Source organism: Varroa destructor, unplaced genomic scaffold (genome assembly GCF_002443255.2).
Source record: "Varroa destructor unplaced genomic scaffold, Vdes_3.0 BEIS01000004.1, whole genome shotgun sequence".
NCBI lineage: Eukaryota > Metazoa > Arthropoda > Arachnida > Mesostigmata > Varroidae > Varroa > Varroa destructor.
Window position 1 is genome coordinate 20,327,727 of NW_019211457.1, and position 14,377 is coordinate 20,342,103.

A 14,377-nucleotide genomic window follows, 5' to 3' on the forward strand; every position below is an offset into this window, starting at 1 on the left:
TCAGGAAGCAGCGGCCCAACCACAGAACTACTTGAGGTGTCAGCAGGCGGGTCGCATGTAGCTTGAGAGCGCGACTGGCCACCATCTACTACAAGTACTGTAGCTAGCCCAACGCATCCCACAAGTTTAGATGGCACTGCTCAATGACTAGCGGGGCCTGCATGAGGTGCCCACCAAAATCAGTCAGTCAGTCAGTTCGTAGGTCTGCCCTCCCTCCGCTAAACTCTGCCAAACGGTTGTGCAAGCAACAAGCGACAAGTCACCGGCGTTGTCTGACTGACTGGTTGGGGCCGGTGTTCTTGCTTCCTTTCAGCCATCGCTACTAGTTATCTTTCGAGAGCTGTCCAGCGTTGATAAGCGAAAGTAGTAGCAGCAGCAGCAGCAGTGGGCAGTTAAGGCAAGGCGGCGGTAAAGAAAGGCCGAGCAGGGCGCAAGGCTCCTGGGTAGCGTACTGTAGAATAGGGTAGCCGACTGACCGGCTGCCTAGTCGTTCGGTTCGTTGTCGATTGTCTACCTCGAGGCGACTTCCAAATAAGTGTCGGCGGTGGCGAGGGCGCCCTCTCTTGGTGTGGGTGGCTAGAGACTTTTTCCCCGGCGGACTCGGCAGCCGAGGCAGTTCCGTCCGAAGCTTGCATTCGAGTGGACTCGTTCTTTGCGGTAGTGCGGTTAGTGTCCCAACTCTATCTGGGAGTTCTATGTAATTCGATTTTGAACGATACTTGTATTAAGCTTGTCGTTTCCCGCTTGAAATCAAAACGCGGTAAAGAACGTGTACAGTAATCGACACCTTCGAGAACGCTTCTATAACTTGTATTATCATCAGTGACGGTTATAATGTGTGCCACAGCCTGGCCGAACGAAGTGCTGATGCAGTGCCCGCTTGGATACTTTACTAACCCATTCTTGTGAAAAGAAACTGTGTTAAATCTACACTATACATTGGATATAGTCCTCACCCGCTGCTACTCAACTTACCCGCTTATTTAATATTTAGTGCCTAGATACATTTGCTAGAGCACGCTTAGAGGATAATCTAGTTTTCATAACTTAGGTATGCTTATGTTCATCTGTTCTAAATTATTATGTGCATAAGATATCCAGGTTCTGATTACAGCCAAATGACACTAATGTCATTTTACCATTGTAAAGTATATTATGGTTAGGCCTTTATCATGTTAACCCAAACATTTACTTATTGTGCTTCAGCTGTTATAACAATTGACTGAGCTTCACATATTAAAGCATATATATATATATAGGTAGTCGCACTAACTTCTATATTCTTCCATATATATTCAAGAAAAGTAAGATCGTTAGACTCCAACCCAATATATGAAAATGACTTTTACTTAATAACTTTCCTAATAAATAATATAAAATAATATCAATAAAAATCGCCTCTGAGAAATGTGCAAATGGCGACAACATCTATATATATGCTATCTTCGTAAATTTTAATACACTCTTTTATCTCAGTCAGAGCACTAACATCTAAAACTATATAGAGTACAATCGTATTATGTGACCTAATTTCTAACAGATATTAATCGGGGCACAGCTATGTTATGATATAGTGTGCGCTGATGGCCCGCCTTTCGAGCCGGTCGGGTCGCTCATAGTCCTATTGTAACCAGTAGGTAAGTACAAGGGTCTGTAGTAGTCCGAGTGAAAGGGGAATCTTTGCTAGATCACAAGCAGCTCTTGATTAATCAGGTCAGAACCGAGATTCACTTCATTCCCTTGTTCTGTCGAAAGGTTGCGTACCACTTCTAAGATTCCCATATCCGCCTGTCAAGACATAGTAATAGACGAACGTTTATTGTTATACTGAAACACAACTGAAATGTTTATTCTCTTACAGCACCCCTATAACCTTCAATCGAGATCAAAATGCCGTTCCAGGCTCAGGAGGCTGCCCGCTGCCCGAAGTGCGGACACCAAGTGTTCGCTGCCGAGGAGATGCTAGCTGGTGGTGCCAAGTGGCATAAGATCTGCTACACCTGCGGTAGGTGGTCCGATAGTGGCCCGTGATAGCTTAGCGGGTAATGTTTAGGCCGCGAATCTTAGACACACGTCCCACCCGGGCATAGATCTACTTTGTTTCGAGCCGTCTGATGGAATGAATAATGGCGAAACCGGACGTAAAACTCGAAGCATAAAGGCTGTTTTACAGTGCTCGAGTTGAGTACGTTTTACCTGTCACATGATCTGTGGAGACCTTGTTTAGTCTCGAAATTTGAAGTCACACAATTTGTAAAAAACCTCACTAATTTAGGAATCATGTGTAGAAAAGTCGGTGCCTGAAATAGCAATTATCGACTATCCAAGAGATCTGTTATTTGCTTCCAAAGTTCAGTAAGCATTGCCCGAGGCGCCATTAACGTGCGGTGATAACTGTGTGTTATTGAAGATATGGTTAAAATAGAGAAAAGTTAATAAGAACGTTAGAGGTCCAGCATTTTCATTGCCATGGGAGCTTTGAATTAAAATTGTGCCTTGTAATGTGTATCTTAGGATTGTGCCGTAAGAGGCTCGACTCCACCAATGCTACCGAGCACAACGGTATGTTGTGGTGCAAGATCTGCTACAGTAGGAAGTTTGGACCTAAAGGCGTCGGCTTCGGATGCGGTGCTGGAACCCTGAATATGGACAAGGGAGAGGTGTTCGGCAACTTTGAGTCCTCTTCCAACAAGCCCTTGGATCCTTACTATGGAATCAATTCCAAGTTCTTCCAGTTCAAGTAAATTCCTTGGCTGAATATCTCATCTCAGGCGAAGGTAGACTTCGGAACAACGATGGCCGTCCAGGCTTTTGGGTTCTGAAGAACCATCACCGCCCTTCTCCCTTTCCCCTAGCAAATGAACATATCTCTACACAACGGAATTTTTTAGACTATAGAAACGCTCTTAAGGCAGTGTAGCCGACATAAGGCCACTGATCAGACAGCAGAAGCAAAGATCGATGAAATGAGGATTACGACGAAGTTGCAACAGACTGACTGACGAACAGGAGTTAACCTCTCGGCTCTCCAATGCCCCGTTTGATAGCACCATTTCCCCTAATAGCCAACTTGTCTTTCTGCGCTATGCTTGTGAATACGAAGTCTACTTCAGGCGCGGTGCAGGGGCCCGGATAGGCGGGCTCCGGCCGGCCCCGCGTTACCCGAGGGTAGTTTCTCCACCTTCAGGCGCGAGGCACTTTTCGGATCGACCGCGAACGCCCAACGAGGATAATCGAAGCGCGTAGCGACGCCCGGAAGGACCCCGCACGTGCTTTAAGTCGACCTCACCATCTCCCCCAATGCACAAAGGGGGCCGTATCTACAGCTCCAGCGACATACCACAATCCAAATCACACCTAATTAGCCTGCGGTTTCCCACCTTGCCATAAGCTTCCTATTGTTCAGCATAGTGTAACATCCACGATCCTAAACTTAATCCGGACAGTACATCTCTTGTGTAAAAGATGAACCTGCAAGTGACAAGAGAATACGACTTAGATTCAGATCAGCACCCCGGCCGCTTTATTTGCTTCCCTTTGAAACTTGTTCCTTTCGAGAATGCGAGTAGGATAGACTGAGCGTAGATAGTAGAGGCCATTATCATCTAATACAACCAGCCCACCTCGAGCCAACATCCTTACCAAACGACATCTTCATAACTAGATGATAATAACGATACAATGAGATACGATATGCAACGTGTTTAATGATAAAGCGATGCAACGACTACGAGATTGATCGGACCATCTCGAGTATAATAACTATTGCCATCAACGACGACGACAAAGAATGATAGTAAACAAACGAAAAACAACAACAAACAAGCGATGTTAACAACAGCAACAATTGCTGGTGCCAGAGAACTGGCAAAACGGATGTCACCCGCTAAGACAAAAGCGGGGTGCAAGCAACTCTAGCCTCCACTTTGTAAACATTAACGACAAGAGTAATCATAATAATAATAATAATAATCAACGGCCGAAGCGTTCGTGCTTATGAAGTTCGTCCGCTGGTTGAAAAATGGAAAAGCAGAAAAATAAACACCAACAGATGTTAATAAATATTTTTACTGTTAAAGCATATGATTTTATTCATAAGGGAAACGGGCTAAAGTATGATTCAGAGTCCCATCTATCTTATGTAAATCTGGTAATGCGGTAATATATACATAGCTAGAGCAGTCACTACAAGCCCAATGCACTTAACCCTTGATTGAGGATAGGATTCGAAGTAAAACTCTTTCTAGTATCAAGGGAGTTTCTCGTCAAAAGATAAATATCAAATTGACACATGAAAACGAAATAGTGGGAAAAAAAAAAGAAAGAAAAATACCAGATTCAGCGTTAGTACAGTTCCACACGTAAAACTTGAATGATTATTAGATTCTCAATAATAACATACTCTAATATTATGTAAATCAGGTCACTTTTTCTATTGTACGTTGTTAGAATATAGTAGATTTTTCTCCAGTGCATAAAAAGAATTGATATATAAATGAAGTACGAGAACTCACAAATTTCGGTTATCGATTGATTTTCGTAATCTGTAGAGTGCCTCAGAGGCCGTATGCGGTTCTGCGTGCTTAGAAATCGAATTACCCTTAGGTTATACCTTGTCATTTAGCATTCGTTACTATTTATGAGGCTAGAAAGACTCTAACGTGATATAAAACAAACATATGACATCAAATTTGTAGTTAAAAACCTTTAAGGATCAGTTGATGTTCAGAAGGCATACTGCTGGACATTTCTTGGGATTAGTGTCGTGGATAGCTTAAGGCCATTAATCATGAAGTGCAACGAGCAATTCAGAATATTTTTGCTTAACACTTGTGTGACCTTGTTGGTATAATTTCCTCGTCTTATCATGACGCGATATTAACAATTTATAGTTTGACTTCTATGACCGATGGCCGGTGTGACTACGAAGTGACTTTCACATCGATAATATTTTAATTCCTTAAATTTCAAAGCCGACCCAATATATATATATATATATATATATATATATTTTTTTTTGTTAAATTTAACAAACAGGCAAGATTTCGATATTATTCTTATATCGTTCAGAGTGACAGCCGTCTAAGAAAGTCAAATCTGAGCGGTTCAGTTATTGGCTCTGGACAGCCAATTACAGTATTATTATCGGAAGGTTTCGTTTGAAACATCAGGCTAAGTCCGGCTCAAGAAACCTACAGCAGCAGGACCGTTTCGTCGGGGTAATGTTTGGTTGACTCGGTTTGGTTAATTTTTTGTTTTGAAAGCCATTTGCGGACATTTCAGTTCTCCACCGCTTTGGTTGATATGTAATGAGCTTCGCCAAACACGCAATGCCAGCGAAGGCAAGTGAGTATCCGTATATCATGAAGACCACTGCGATATCCGACAGCCTCAAATCCGCCGATTGTGTGTAGAGCGATGATAGAGGCGCATTGTATATTATGTGTGTATGTTAAATCAACAGTTGCCGTCTCTTCCGTCTTCCCTAACAGTGCAACCACTAAATGGGGGTAAAGTTAATTAGTGAAACATAGTTAGTGAAGACATAGTGATTGTCATCGGTAAAATATAGGGTTCAGCTTTGTTCTCCATCACCACCTAGGACCTCGTCTAGTTATTTTGCCTCAAAGAAGGCCTAGTAATCTGCTAAAGTGCCATAGGAAGACATCATATGTTACAACTATGAAAAAGGCGGGGTCTTCGCTGACTTAGGAAGCATATATGCACACCTCGTATTCGCGGTCGATCGACAGTCGAACTGTCCTGGGTGGAGCAAACATTCAAGCAGATATTCCGCTTTCATGGCGTTAGCCCACAGGATCCTGTAAATGTTACTTTTTCAGAATAATTAATAGTGCATAAAACCGGAGGAATCTTTTCAAGACAGAATAATACAATGCGGTTGGTGTCTGCATGCTCGGAACTGCAGCCTACAATGTAGAACGTGTTTGAGGATCAGTGCATGTGCGGACCACATCTCGTTCTCGAGTACCACGTACCTTTTAGGAAAATAATAATGTATTGTATTATAATGTTTTCAAAACAGAGCATTAACGCTGTACGCACTGGCTTACGTACTTTATTTTGTACTCTTCGTTGAAGCAGGAATCTCTGTCTGACGTGGCATACCAACTACCGTGAAAATAGCTCTTTAGCAACGTAACAAGCGGCGATATTTGTGTGGATTAAGCCAAAATCGAATAAGATTGCCTGATCATGTTGTGAAATTTAGCATGATAATCTAATTTCACATAATAATCTAGTTTACGAGTATGATCTGTTCAAGATGCCCTATTTTTCTATACTCTAATTTCTAATACTCACCTGTTTGAGCTTTGCAACTATGTGCATCTGCGGTTTTTTTTTAACTGTTCGAACTAGCCGTAACGTGTTTTTTTCAATCTAAAGATACAGGTCACAGATGGTGTAATGCACAGCTTGGATATTTGTACAACTAGAAAAACTATGTCGGATAAAAGGGAAAAGCCTAGCGAAGCATATTTTCTAACACAGACGATGTATAGTGATTTCCGCCATGCAATGCTACGTATTTCTAAGAAGTACATAGTCTTACTGAAATGAAGAAGTATTAAGAGAACCCTGTATAAAAAATAGCCTTTTGGAACCGGTACATTCTTGTTGCAAACGAGAAAATCGACAGGATATATTTGTAAGTTTAGATCGACATAGCCTGGCATCACATCGTAGGACTCACCTCTCATACTCACGAACCTGGCTTCCTTGTGGCATATTTTGCTTTGTGATCAACAAATCAATAACAACAATTAGAAACTTTGCACTATTTTAGGGGCCATATATGATCATTCTTAGGACTACTTGTTAGAGCTAAGAACTCTCAGATTTTTAAATATTCAGTAATTCTAAAAATCTACCTTATGAGTCTCTTACCTGAGGCATGTTGGTAATCACTATATACATTTTTCTTTCTTAGGACATTGCTAATCTCTATGGGCGTAGTTTCATTGTTTATAGGTAATAGGCGTGGGGTACATAGTAGATAGGGAACACCTATTATGCACCGTACGCCAGAAGTTACGTAAAACACGAAGCCTGAACAAATTGCCGAACGTTGATATCAGTGCATTTTTTTAAACGGAAAAAATCTGATATGAAGTGCACGTTATCCTTGCATTCTCTACTGACTGTTTAGTGTACGTACGTGTAGTTGTGTGTCGATAATCATTTTTAGTAGATAGTATATATAATGATTTTTTCATCGTCTAGTAAATCATCTATGTTATCTGTTCGTTTAGTTGGCGATGTTCGCCTTTACCAGACTTGAAAAATTGTATATATTGCAATAGAACTGTCACCAGGATCCAGGGACCACATTCGTTTTCTACATTTGCCAGAGGCGCACTTCAAAAGTAACTGTGACTATTTTGGGTACTGAAAATATGACTTTGGACATTTTCAGAAAGTTGCTTATTTTTTGTACTCTTAAATCTATTTCTTGTGCAGAGTTATATCACTTTCATTCGTATCTAATATCATAAAAGGTTGAGTAAAACCACCTCAGAAGCACATATTCATAGTGGCCATTAATAAGAATCGTAGCGGTGTAACTTAGATTGAGCGACGCCGTAACATTAGTGGACATCCCCGCCATGAAAACGTGTGGGCGAATTCGACCAGTCAATTCATTCATACAATCCATAACATAGGGAGGAAACTAAAATTGCAGGAAAGCACGACAAGGATTACGGTTGGATTATGATTGGGTTTTAAAAAACAGTGCTTCAATAAAAACATTGTCTTTTTTAGTTAATTTACAATCAATAAAGTTTGGACTTATCACTCACAGGACAGTTGCGTTTTATCTCTTGTCAAAGAATTGTCAGAGAGAAACTTTACCAAAGAGAACAATCAAAGCTTAACAATGAAACTTACAATTGTATAAGTTACGCGGATCGTTCCGACCTGAGCGCACGCCCAATCTGTCTCTCAAAGTCAAATGTCCTATATGAAAAAAACAGTCCCTCATTTTATAAGAAATATATTCAATATTGTACTTTGATGCTAGTTGACATTACATGTTCTTTATGACATTTAGCGAAGCACATTAAACACACAGTGCCGTGCAGGTACCAAACGATTGAAACAGCTGGTGTTACACGATGAACGCACTCTTCTACACACTTTGATACTTTGTCATTTTCTTAATAGACTACATTATTTACACGTACCGTAGAATTAAGGGCCTATCGATCATTATCAACTCTCTTCTAATCAAATGAACGTTCTGTTACGTTTCTAATGAAAGACGTGGAAGTGGTTATTGTTGTTACCTTTTTCCATAACCATTCTTAATACGTTGCCACACAACATATGTGGTTCTTGTTGATAAAAAAGGATGACTTTTGCGAATAACTTACTATTTAGGGACTATTTGCATTGAAAGTGCCTAATATCTGCAAATTTTATAGATATATTTTGTTGTGCAATTCAACTGGTTGAACTGTATCGGGCAAATGATCGTGGATAGGGTTAGAAAATCATCATAATTAGGATCGTGAATCGACCCAACGAAAAAAGGGCCAAAAAAATACAAAAGGGTGCAGCCAGTCAGGGATGATACTATGTGTCGATGTTGCGTCTTCTGGTTTAGCTATCTATTTTAACGATTACTTATTATAAAATAAACTGTATGTGGATGAAGAATAAAAGGAGAATATATGGAGCCAAATAAGCAAAAAATTTTCCTGGTCATGCAACGGGACAACGCTATTGCATAGACTGAACAGCTGGGCTGACAAGTATAACTTTAAACTAAGTGTCATCGACATATACCGTGTCTACATAAATCTCTAATCCTATCGGTAAAGAAAATTACACAGATCTTGGCAATCATTAGTCATTCAATTTTTTGTATATGAAGAACTGTTAATCTATTACATCTTTCTGCATCAGTAAAAAACATTCTTCCTCTACATTTATAGCGTGCGGCGTCTACGTTTGCAGACTGTTCGTCATAGCGCTCGCTATGACGAACAGTCTGCAAAAGTGAAAGAAAGCAAGCTATTTTTTTATGACAACATAAACTCGTGAGTAAAAATAGTGCGTCATTTTCGAAATGTAAGCGAAGATCAGCCATTGAATATTCTTTTCTCGCCGCGCGAAATGCCAACGAAATTTGCCCGAAATCGACGCTCTACGCCAATGCCAAATTTTATTACGCTTGTAAAAAAAAAACGAGGATAACTTTCGTGAGACAAACCGGAATTTCTTCAATGGAGGTTCAAATTTCGAAGGCTCACAAATTTGTCAAAAAGCTCTAGGAAAATACTTAGATTTTGTTTATTGATAAATTAACGGCCGTTTCGGAAAGGAGAAGATCAGTTACTTTATGAGTTGTTCAAAATAAACACCAACTTTTGGACTTGTCGTATAGAGCATTGTATTCTTGAGACTTTCTTGGCCCGATATCAGCCCAAAATTTCATTTCGTTGGAATTTTCGTACGTACCGCACTTAAACGACACTTTAACAAGAGGATACTCACTGATATCGTTTGACGCACGGATACTAAGAAAATTATGTTTTGAAAATGAGTAGTGAATGGTTAATATTCCGAATTAAAGCCATAATCGCAATGAATGGTAGTTATACTGAATGATCATGATATTAAGGAATGACACTTCTAACAATAAAAAAGAATTTTCCGACATCTTTATTTTTATTTTGAAACAGATTTAGGAAAAGAAAATGAAAAAATGTCAGATTGAAACGCTGCATCCTGTATGTATATTTTTTGGAATTATGACCATTCGTGTTTTCTAAACATGGCCTACAATGTTGCTCAGCCGTAAGTCCCCAAGCCATTCTTTTTCCTTTGAGATCTATTTTTTTCAGCGTCTCATTCGCCTCCAGCATTCTCTCGACCGGATAATGAAGTATGTGATCCCTCTCACGTTGCTTCCTAGGGACAGTCTTACTTTGCCTGTCATGTTCGTTTCTCTAATGTAGATAAGCGCTGCACAGTTCCTCAATGTGCCGTATCTTCTGCGCCTGCAGTACAAAGGACATAGATGTCCGATAAGGTTTTATCATTTTGTGAAGATATTTTTGAAAAGCTTCCTAATCCTTAAAGATTTGTGTGAGCTAGTGAGTGAGCTTTTTACTTAGACGTGCAATCTAGGCTCCTATATTAGGGATGATGTTTTTTACTGCTCCTTCTAGGTATTATCTTCCACTCTTCTTACCATATTCTCAAGACTTTGCTTATCTCATTATCCGTCGAGTTGTGTCAGACTATGCGCTTTTGTTTAACTCTTAGGCACAAATGCTGCCCACCAGAACTTTGCATTTATGCTTATAGTGCAGTAAGCTTGGGTAATAATAAATGCAAGCAATCGTTGGACATTTCGAAGTAGTCCTTTGACCGTGACGCTTATAGGATAGAGTAATGTTTAGATCGACTCTGCTATTGCCGTGAAAAGCCTCTGCTTCTTTTTTAAAGGTTCATACATCTTTAGCAATATTCTGGTCATTTGCATAAAGGCTCTAGTCGTCTTTGCGACAGCTTGCTTAATATGGTGCATTTACCTCACGGCATGATCGAGTTGGATACTAATGTGTTTCACTGTTTTACCGGATTTATCTTTTGTTCGTTCAAAGGGGGGTGAGAGACCGTTCTTTTTCTGCCGATAAGCAGTGTAGCTTGTCACTTAGCAGATCATCAAAGTCCTTCTCAGGGTCAGGTTTGCTTTTCTTTAAAGTTTCTTTGCCACTCTGCCTTAAACTCTAGCAGCGAGGTTATTCGCATAACAGTTTCCACTGTCAAAGAATGATTGCTCAGCCTCAGGGTGCCAACACATCATAGAATCCACGGGAGGGAGCACAGGATAGACCCTTGTAAAACCCCTGTTGTCATAGGAAAGATAGTTTTTCCATTAATTGCTTATCTGTTCCACAAATAGTGTAAGACCAAAAAGACCATGCTGGCGAATTTATTCTTCCTTCAAACATGTGAAGACTGTCCGCTATGGTAAACTACTAAAGAGGATCGTGAAAAGAGGTCTCTCGCTTCATTCGAGCTTTCCATCATCTTCGCAGCCCCCCGTAGATCCTGTCGATTGCTATCTGCACCATGATACATATTTTCGTAAGTCATACTGATTTTTAAATGAAAAACCTCCTTCCTCGACAAAGTCTTTAAGGCTTGTTGTGGCCTTTGTGTCTTTCACCAGCATCTCTAGCAGGCATATAGATCTATATGGACCCATACCCATGAGCACAACCTTGCTCCTTTCCATTTTAACTGAGAACGGCCTAAATTGAGAGAAGTATTTAAAAAGAGTCCATGCTCCTCAAGTGCTTTGATTCGTTTTTTTATTTGCAATACCTTGGTTTCTGTGACAGGTGGAATCTGGCTCTCACGGCTTGGGCCTGTGGGTTCAGCTTGGCTAAAACGCTGCTAAGATAAAAATATGGATGTTAGTACCGTCATTTTTTCTTCTGGCAGAATACATTTCATGGTCCTGGCCGCTTTCCATCCTGTGGGGTTATAATAGTGACCCTATGAATCTTCCTGTATTTTTTGCGAAAAGCTTCTCCAGTAGCCGTTCTTGTTGTTCCTGGTATTTCTATTTATCTTGAGTGCCGCTTTGAATTACCTAAAACCTTCTCGTTTTTCTCGAAAAAAAAAGATCATCGCTGATTTTGAGTCATTTAAGCTTCCTTCCAACGCATTCGAATATTACCTATATTCAGCACTACCAGGTTATGAAAGGACATACACTCAAGCACTTGCTGACCTTTGATGTGCGTCCCACTGCAGCCCTGCGTTTTCGATGCAGCGTTGACGACTCTAGTAATAACTATTAGAGCTTTTTCCGATTTTGCTATTCAATTTTGTTTAGTACCTACTTAAATTTTCAATTAACCCGTTTAAGATAGCGTAGCACGAGGATAGGCGAATTTGCATCCAGAAGAAACACTACTGTAAATCGTTGTACCCGCCTGTCTTTACTATTTTACGGTACTTTATCAAAACTCTACGTTAGTCGGCCGACTAATACGTACGCCAGCATGAGGTTCACTAATCATTAAAAAGTGCACCTGCTTTTTCCAGGCCAACTCTTCAAGCAGCTCTTGGGACGGTCTGCTCTGGTTACTATTTAGTTGGAGAAACCTAATCGTTGCTCTGGCTGTGTTTCCTGATGTATTTTTAAGGAAGGAGCTGCTATTTCGTTTACGCTGCTTTCTTTTATTCTTTACGTTCACAATCGTTTCGAAGTCATCCTCCTCGATTACGTCAACTATCTGCGGAAGGGTTACTTTTAAAGCTAGTTCCTCATTATAAAGGCAGTTCTGAAGGTATTATTTATGCAGACACATTTTTATTACCAGACTCACTTTCGTCAAAAAGCCTGTTCTGAAATTTTTTCTCTGTACTTTGGACAGTTTGTTGCGTTCGCAAGGTGATCCGCTTCGCCACAATTGTAATAGAAAGGATTTCTCGTGCAGTCCTGGAGCACATGTCGTAACTACCCGAATTTATAAGATCTTTTTGTCACTACGGCCTAACAAATACCTCAGAATGGCAGCGTAAGGAAATAGACCTACTTAGTGATGTGGTAGGCGGTTCATTTTATATACAACTTATTTTGCATGAAGATGCCGTTAGTCACTGCATGTCTCGTGAACCGAACCGTGGCAGATCACCGTCCAGTAATGACCTTCATAAGTTCGTTCACCACAAAGCTGTCTTTGCTTACTTTAGCATTTACAATAGCCGTGTTAATCTCCACCGTGTTAGTGCCCTTTAGTTTCTACCTAGGAATGTAACTTAGGAGGCAGTGTCGACAGTCGGTAATACACCTTGTCCTTCAACAATTTGAGCGAATGTTTGTGAGGCACAGTAAAATGCCTCTTTCATCTTAATCCTGACGTCAGCATTTCTTAGTACTTTTATCCCTGTAACCGCAAAAATATGCTACGCTAGGTCAACGTTCTGTGATAGGTTTTTAATGTTGCCGCAAAAGAGTGTCTCCTGCCGGTTTTTTTTTCATAGGTATGGAACTTGACAGCCTTTCGTGGATGCAGTGGTACCCTTAAAGCGCAATCTTTGGGAAGCTATTGTGAATCACCCTATATTATTTTCCTAAGGAACCCATGACTTCCAATGGCATTCGGCTACCAGGAACCTACCTTGAGAACTGCTTTTTAACCTAAGAAATTCATTAAAAAGATTTCGTGTTTTGTTGGAAATTGTTGCCATCACTTTTCTAAAAGCGATGACTCCATTGTACTCAGTTCTTTCCTCCTGTTTTGGTAATCCTATTTCTCCTGCATTCAAACTAAGTGTCGTGCTACCAGCTTTGCTGGGTCTCCTTGCAGCTTATGGAACTGAGAGGTCATGTCAACCCAGAATTTATCATCTTTCTCGCTCTCTTTTCTTACAACAATAATATGAAAAAAACTACCAATTCTATTAGTACGAAAATCGAAACACGACAATATTGTGGCCTAATATTGTTTTTCAGGCCAGTTTCACTCCGGCAGGAGCCTAAGCTTCTCCTCTGAATTACAGTCACTCATTTTTGCCCATATCTTTTTCGCATCAGCAAGGCCTATGATGCTTTTGAGTTCTGGATTCTTCTCCACGACCGTTCGATCAGTCCGACTTAGTAGCTAGCTGAAAATGCAACCTCCGCGATTTGTGCTACCATTTTCTTAACATCGTCGTATAGAGTTTTGTGCAAGTCGTTGGCTTTATTTTTTCTGCTTGCGCAGTAATCCAGCTGCGTCGTCAACTTGGTCATCTTCGTAATTATTTGTAAAAGCGGAAAGTCGATCTTCTTTGTCGTCCCGTGTGGTAATAATCACCTATTGGGAAATAGTTATACCAGCTACATTGCCAACAGATGCTGCATTTCTTATACCAGAGACATCGATATTCGCCTCTTGCATTGCAGGATCTAATTCTTCAGATCGCTTTACCCCTGTATCTGAAGGTCGTACAGCGTCTACGCCAAGAAAATTTGCTGATTTGTCCAAAATTTTTCATCTGCCTGCGGTCTAATCGACCACTTGTTCAAAATAACGATCGCTTATGACTATAAAGAAAAACAGGCTGTCTACTAATCACCTTATATCCAAGTTGAATTATCAAGTCACTATTTTTAGAGGACAAATATGAAATTAATGATGATAAGGAATCATTATTAAGGTTAATAGCTACTTGTATGACTTCCAAGAAATTTAATAGGTTTTTCAAGAAACCCCAGACAGCATCTTTAGCAAAGACCCATTACCGTTAGACTCTTAGTGGGGGGGGGGGGGGGGTAAATCTTTACTCACTATATATGCGTAGTGTACGTTAAGGAGGTAACTCCTTAAAAACAAAATAGCTA

General features: G+C 40.3%; 1 protein-coding gene across 3 annotated transcripts; it reads left to right on the plus strand.

The window, feature by feature from the left end:
• The first annotated feature begins 518 nt into the window (after positions 1-518).
• Positions 519-4,081, plus strand: LOC111249702 (muscle LIM protein 1-like). 3 transcript variants are annotated; one of them, XM_022803926.2, is made up of 3 exons: positions 519-665; positions 1,862-2,005; positions 2,515-4,081. In XM_022803926.2, exons 2-3 carry the CDS (start codon positions 1,891-1,893, stop codon positions 2,742-2,744), a joined length of 345 nt encoding a protein of 114 aa, XP_022659661.1. In that variant the 5' UTR covers positions 519-665; positions 1,862-1,890; the 3' UTR covers positions 2,745-4,081. The 3 variants fall into 3 exon arrangements, with proteins under 3 accessions (XP_022659661.1, XP_022659663.1, XP_022659662.1); XM_022803928.2 differs by having other exon boundaries at positions 621-760; XM_022803927.2 differs by lacking the exon at positions 519-665 and adding an exon at positions 849-1,051.
• The last annotated feature ends 10,296 nt before the right edge of the window (positions 4,082-14,377 follow it).

Bases quoted from the DNA above. Each gene is read 5' to 3' on its own strand.
- LOC111249702 (XM_022803926.2), top strand. From the start codon at position 1,891: ATGCCGTTCCAGGCTCAGGAGGCTGCCCGCTGCCCGAAGTGCGGACAC. The intron at 2,006-2,514 runs GTAGGTGGTCCG...TGTGTATCTTAG, and splicing joins TAAGATCTGCTACACCTGCG to GATTGTGCCGTAAGAGGCTC.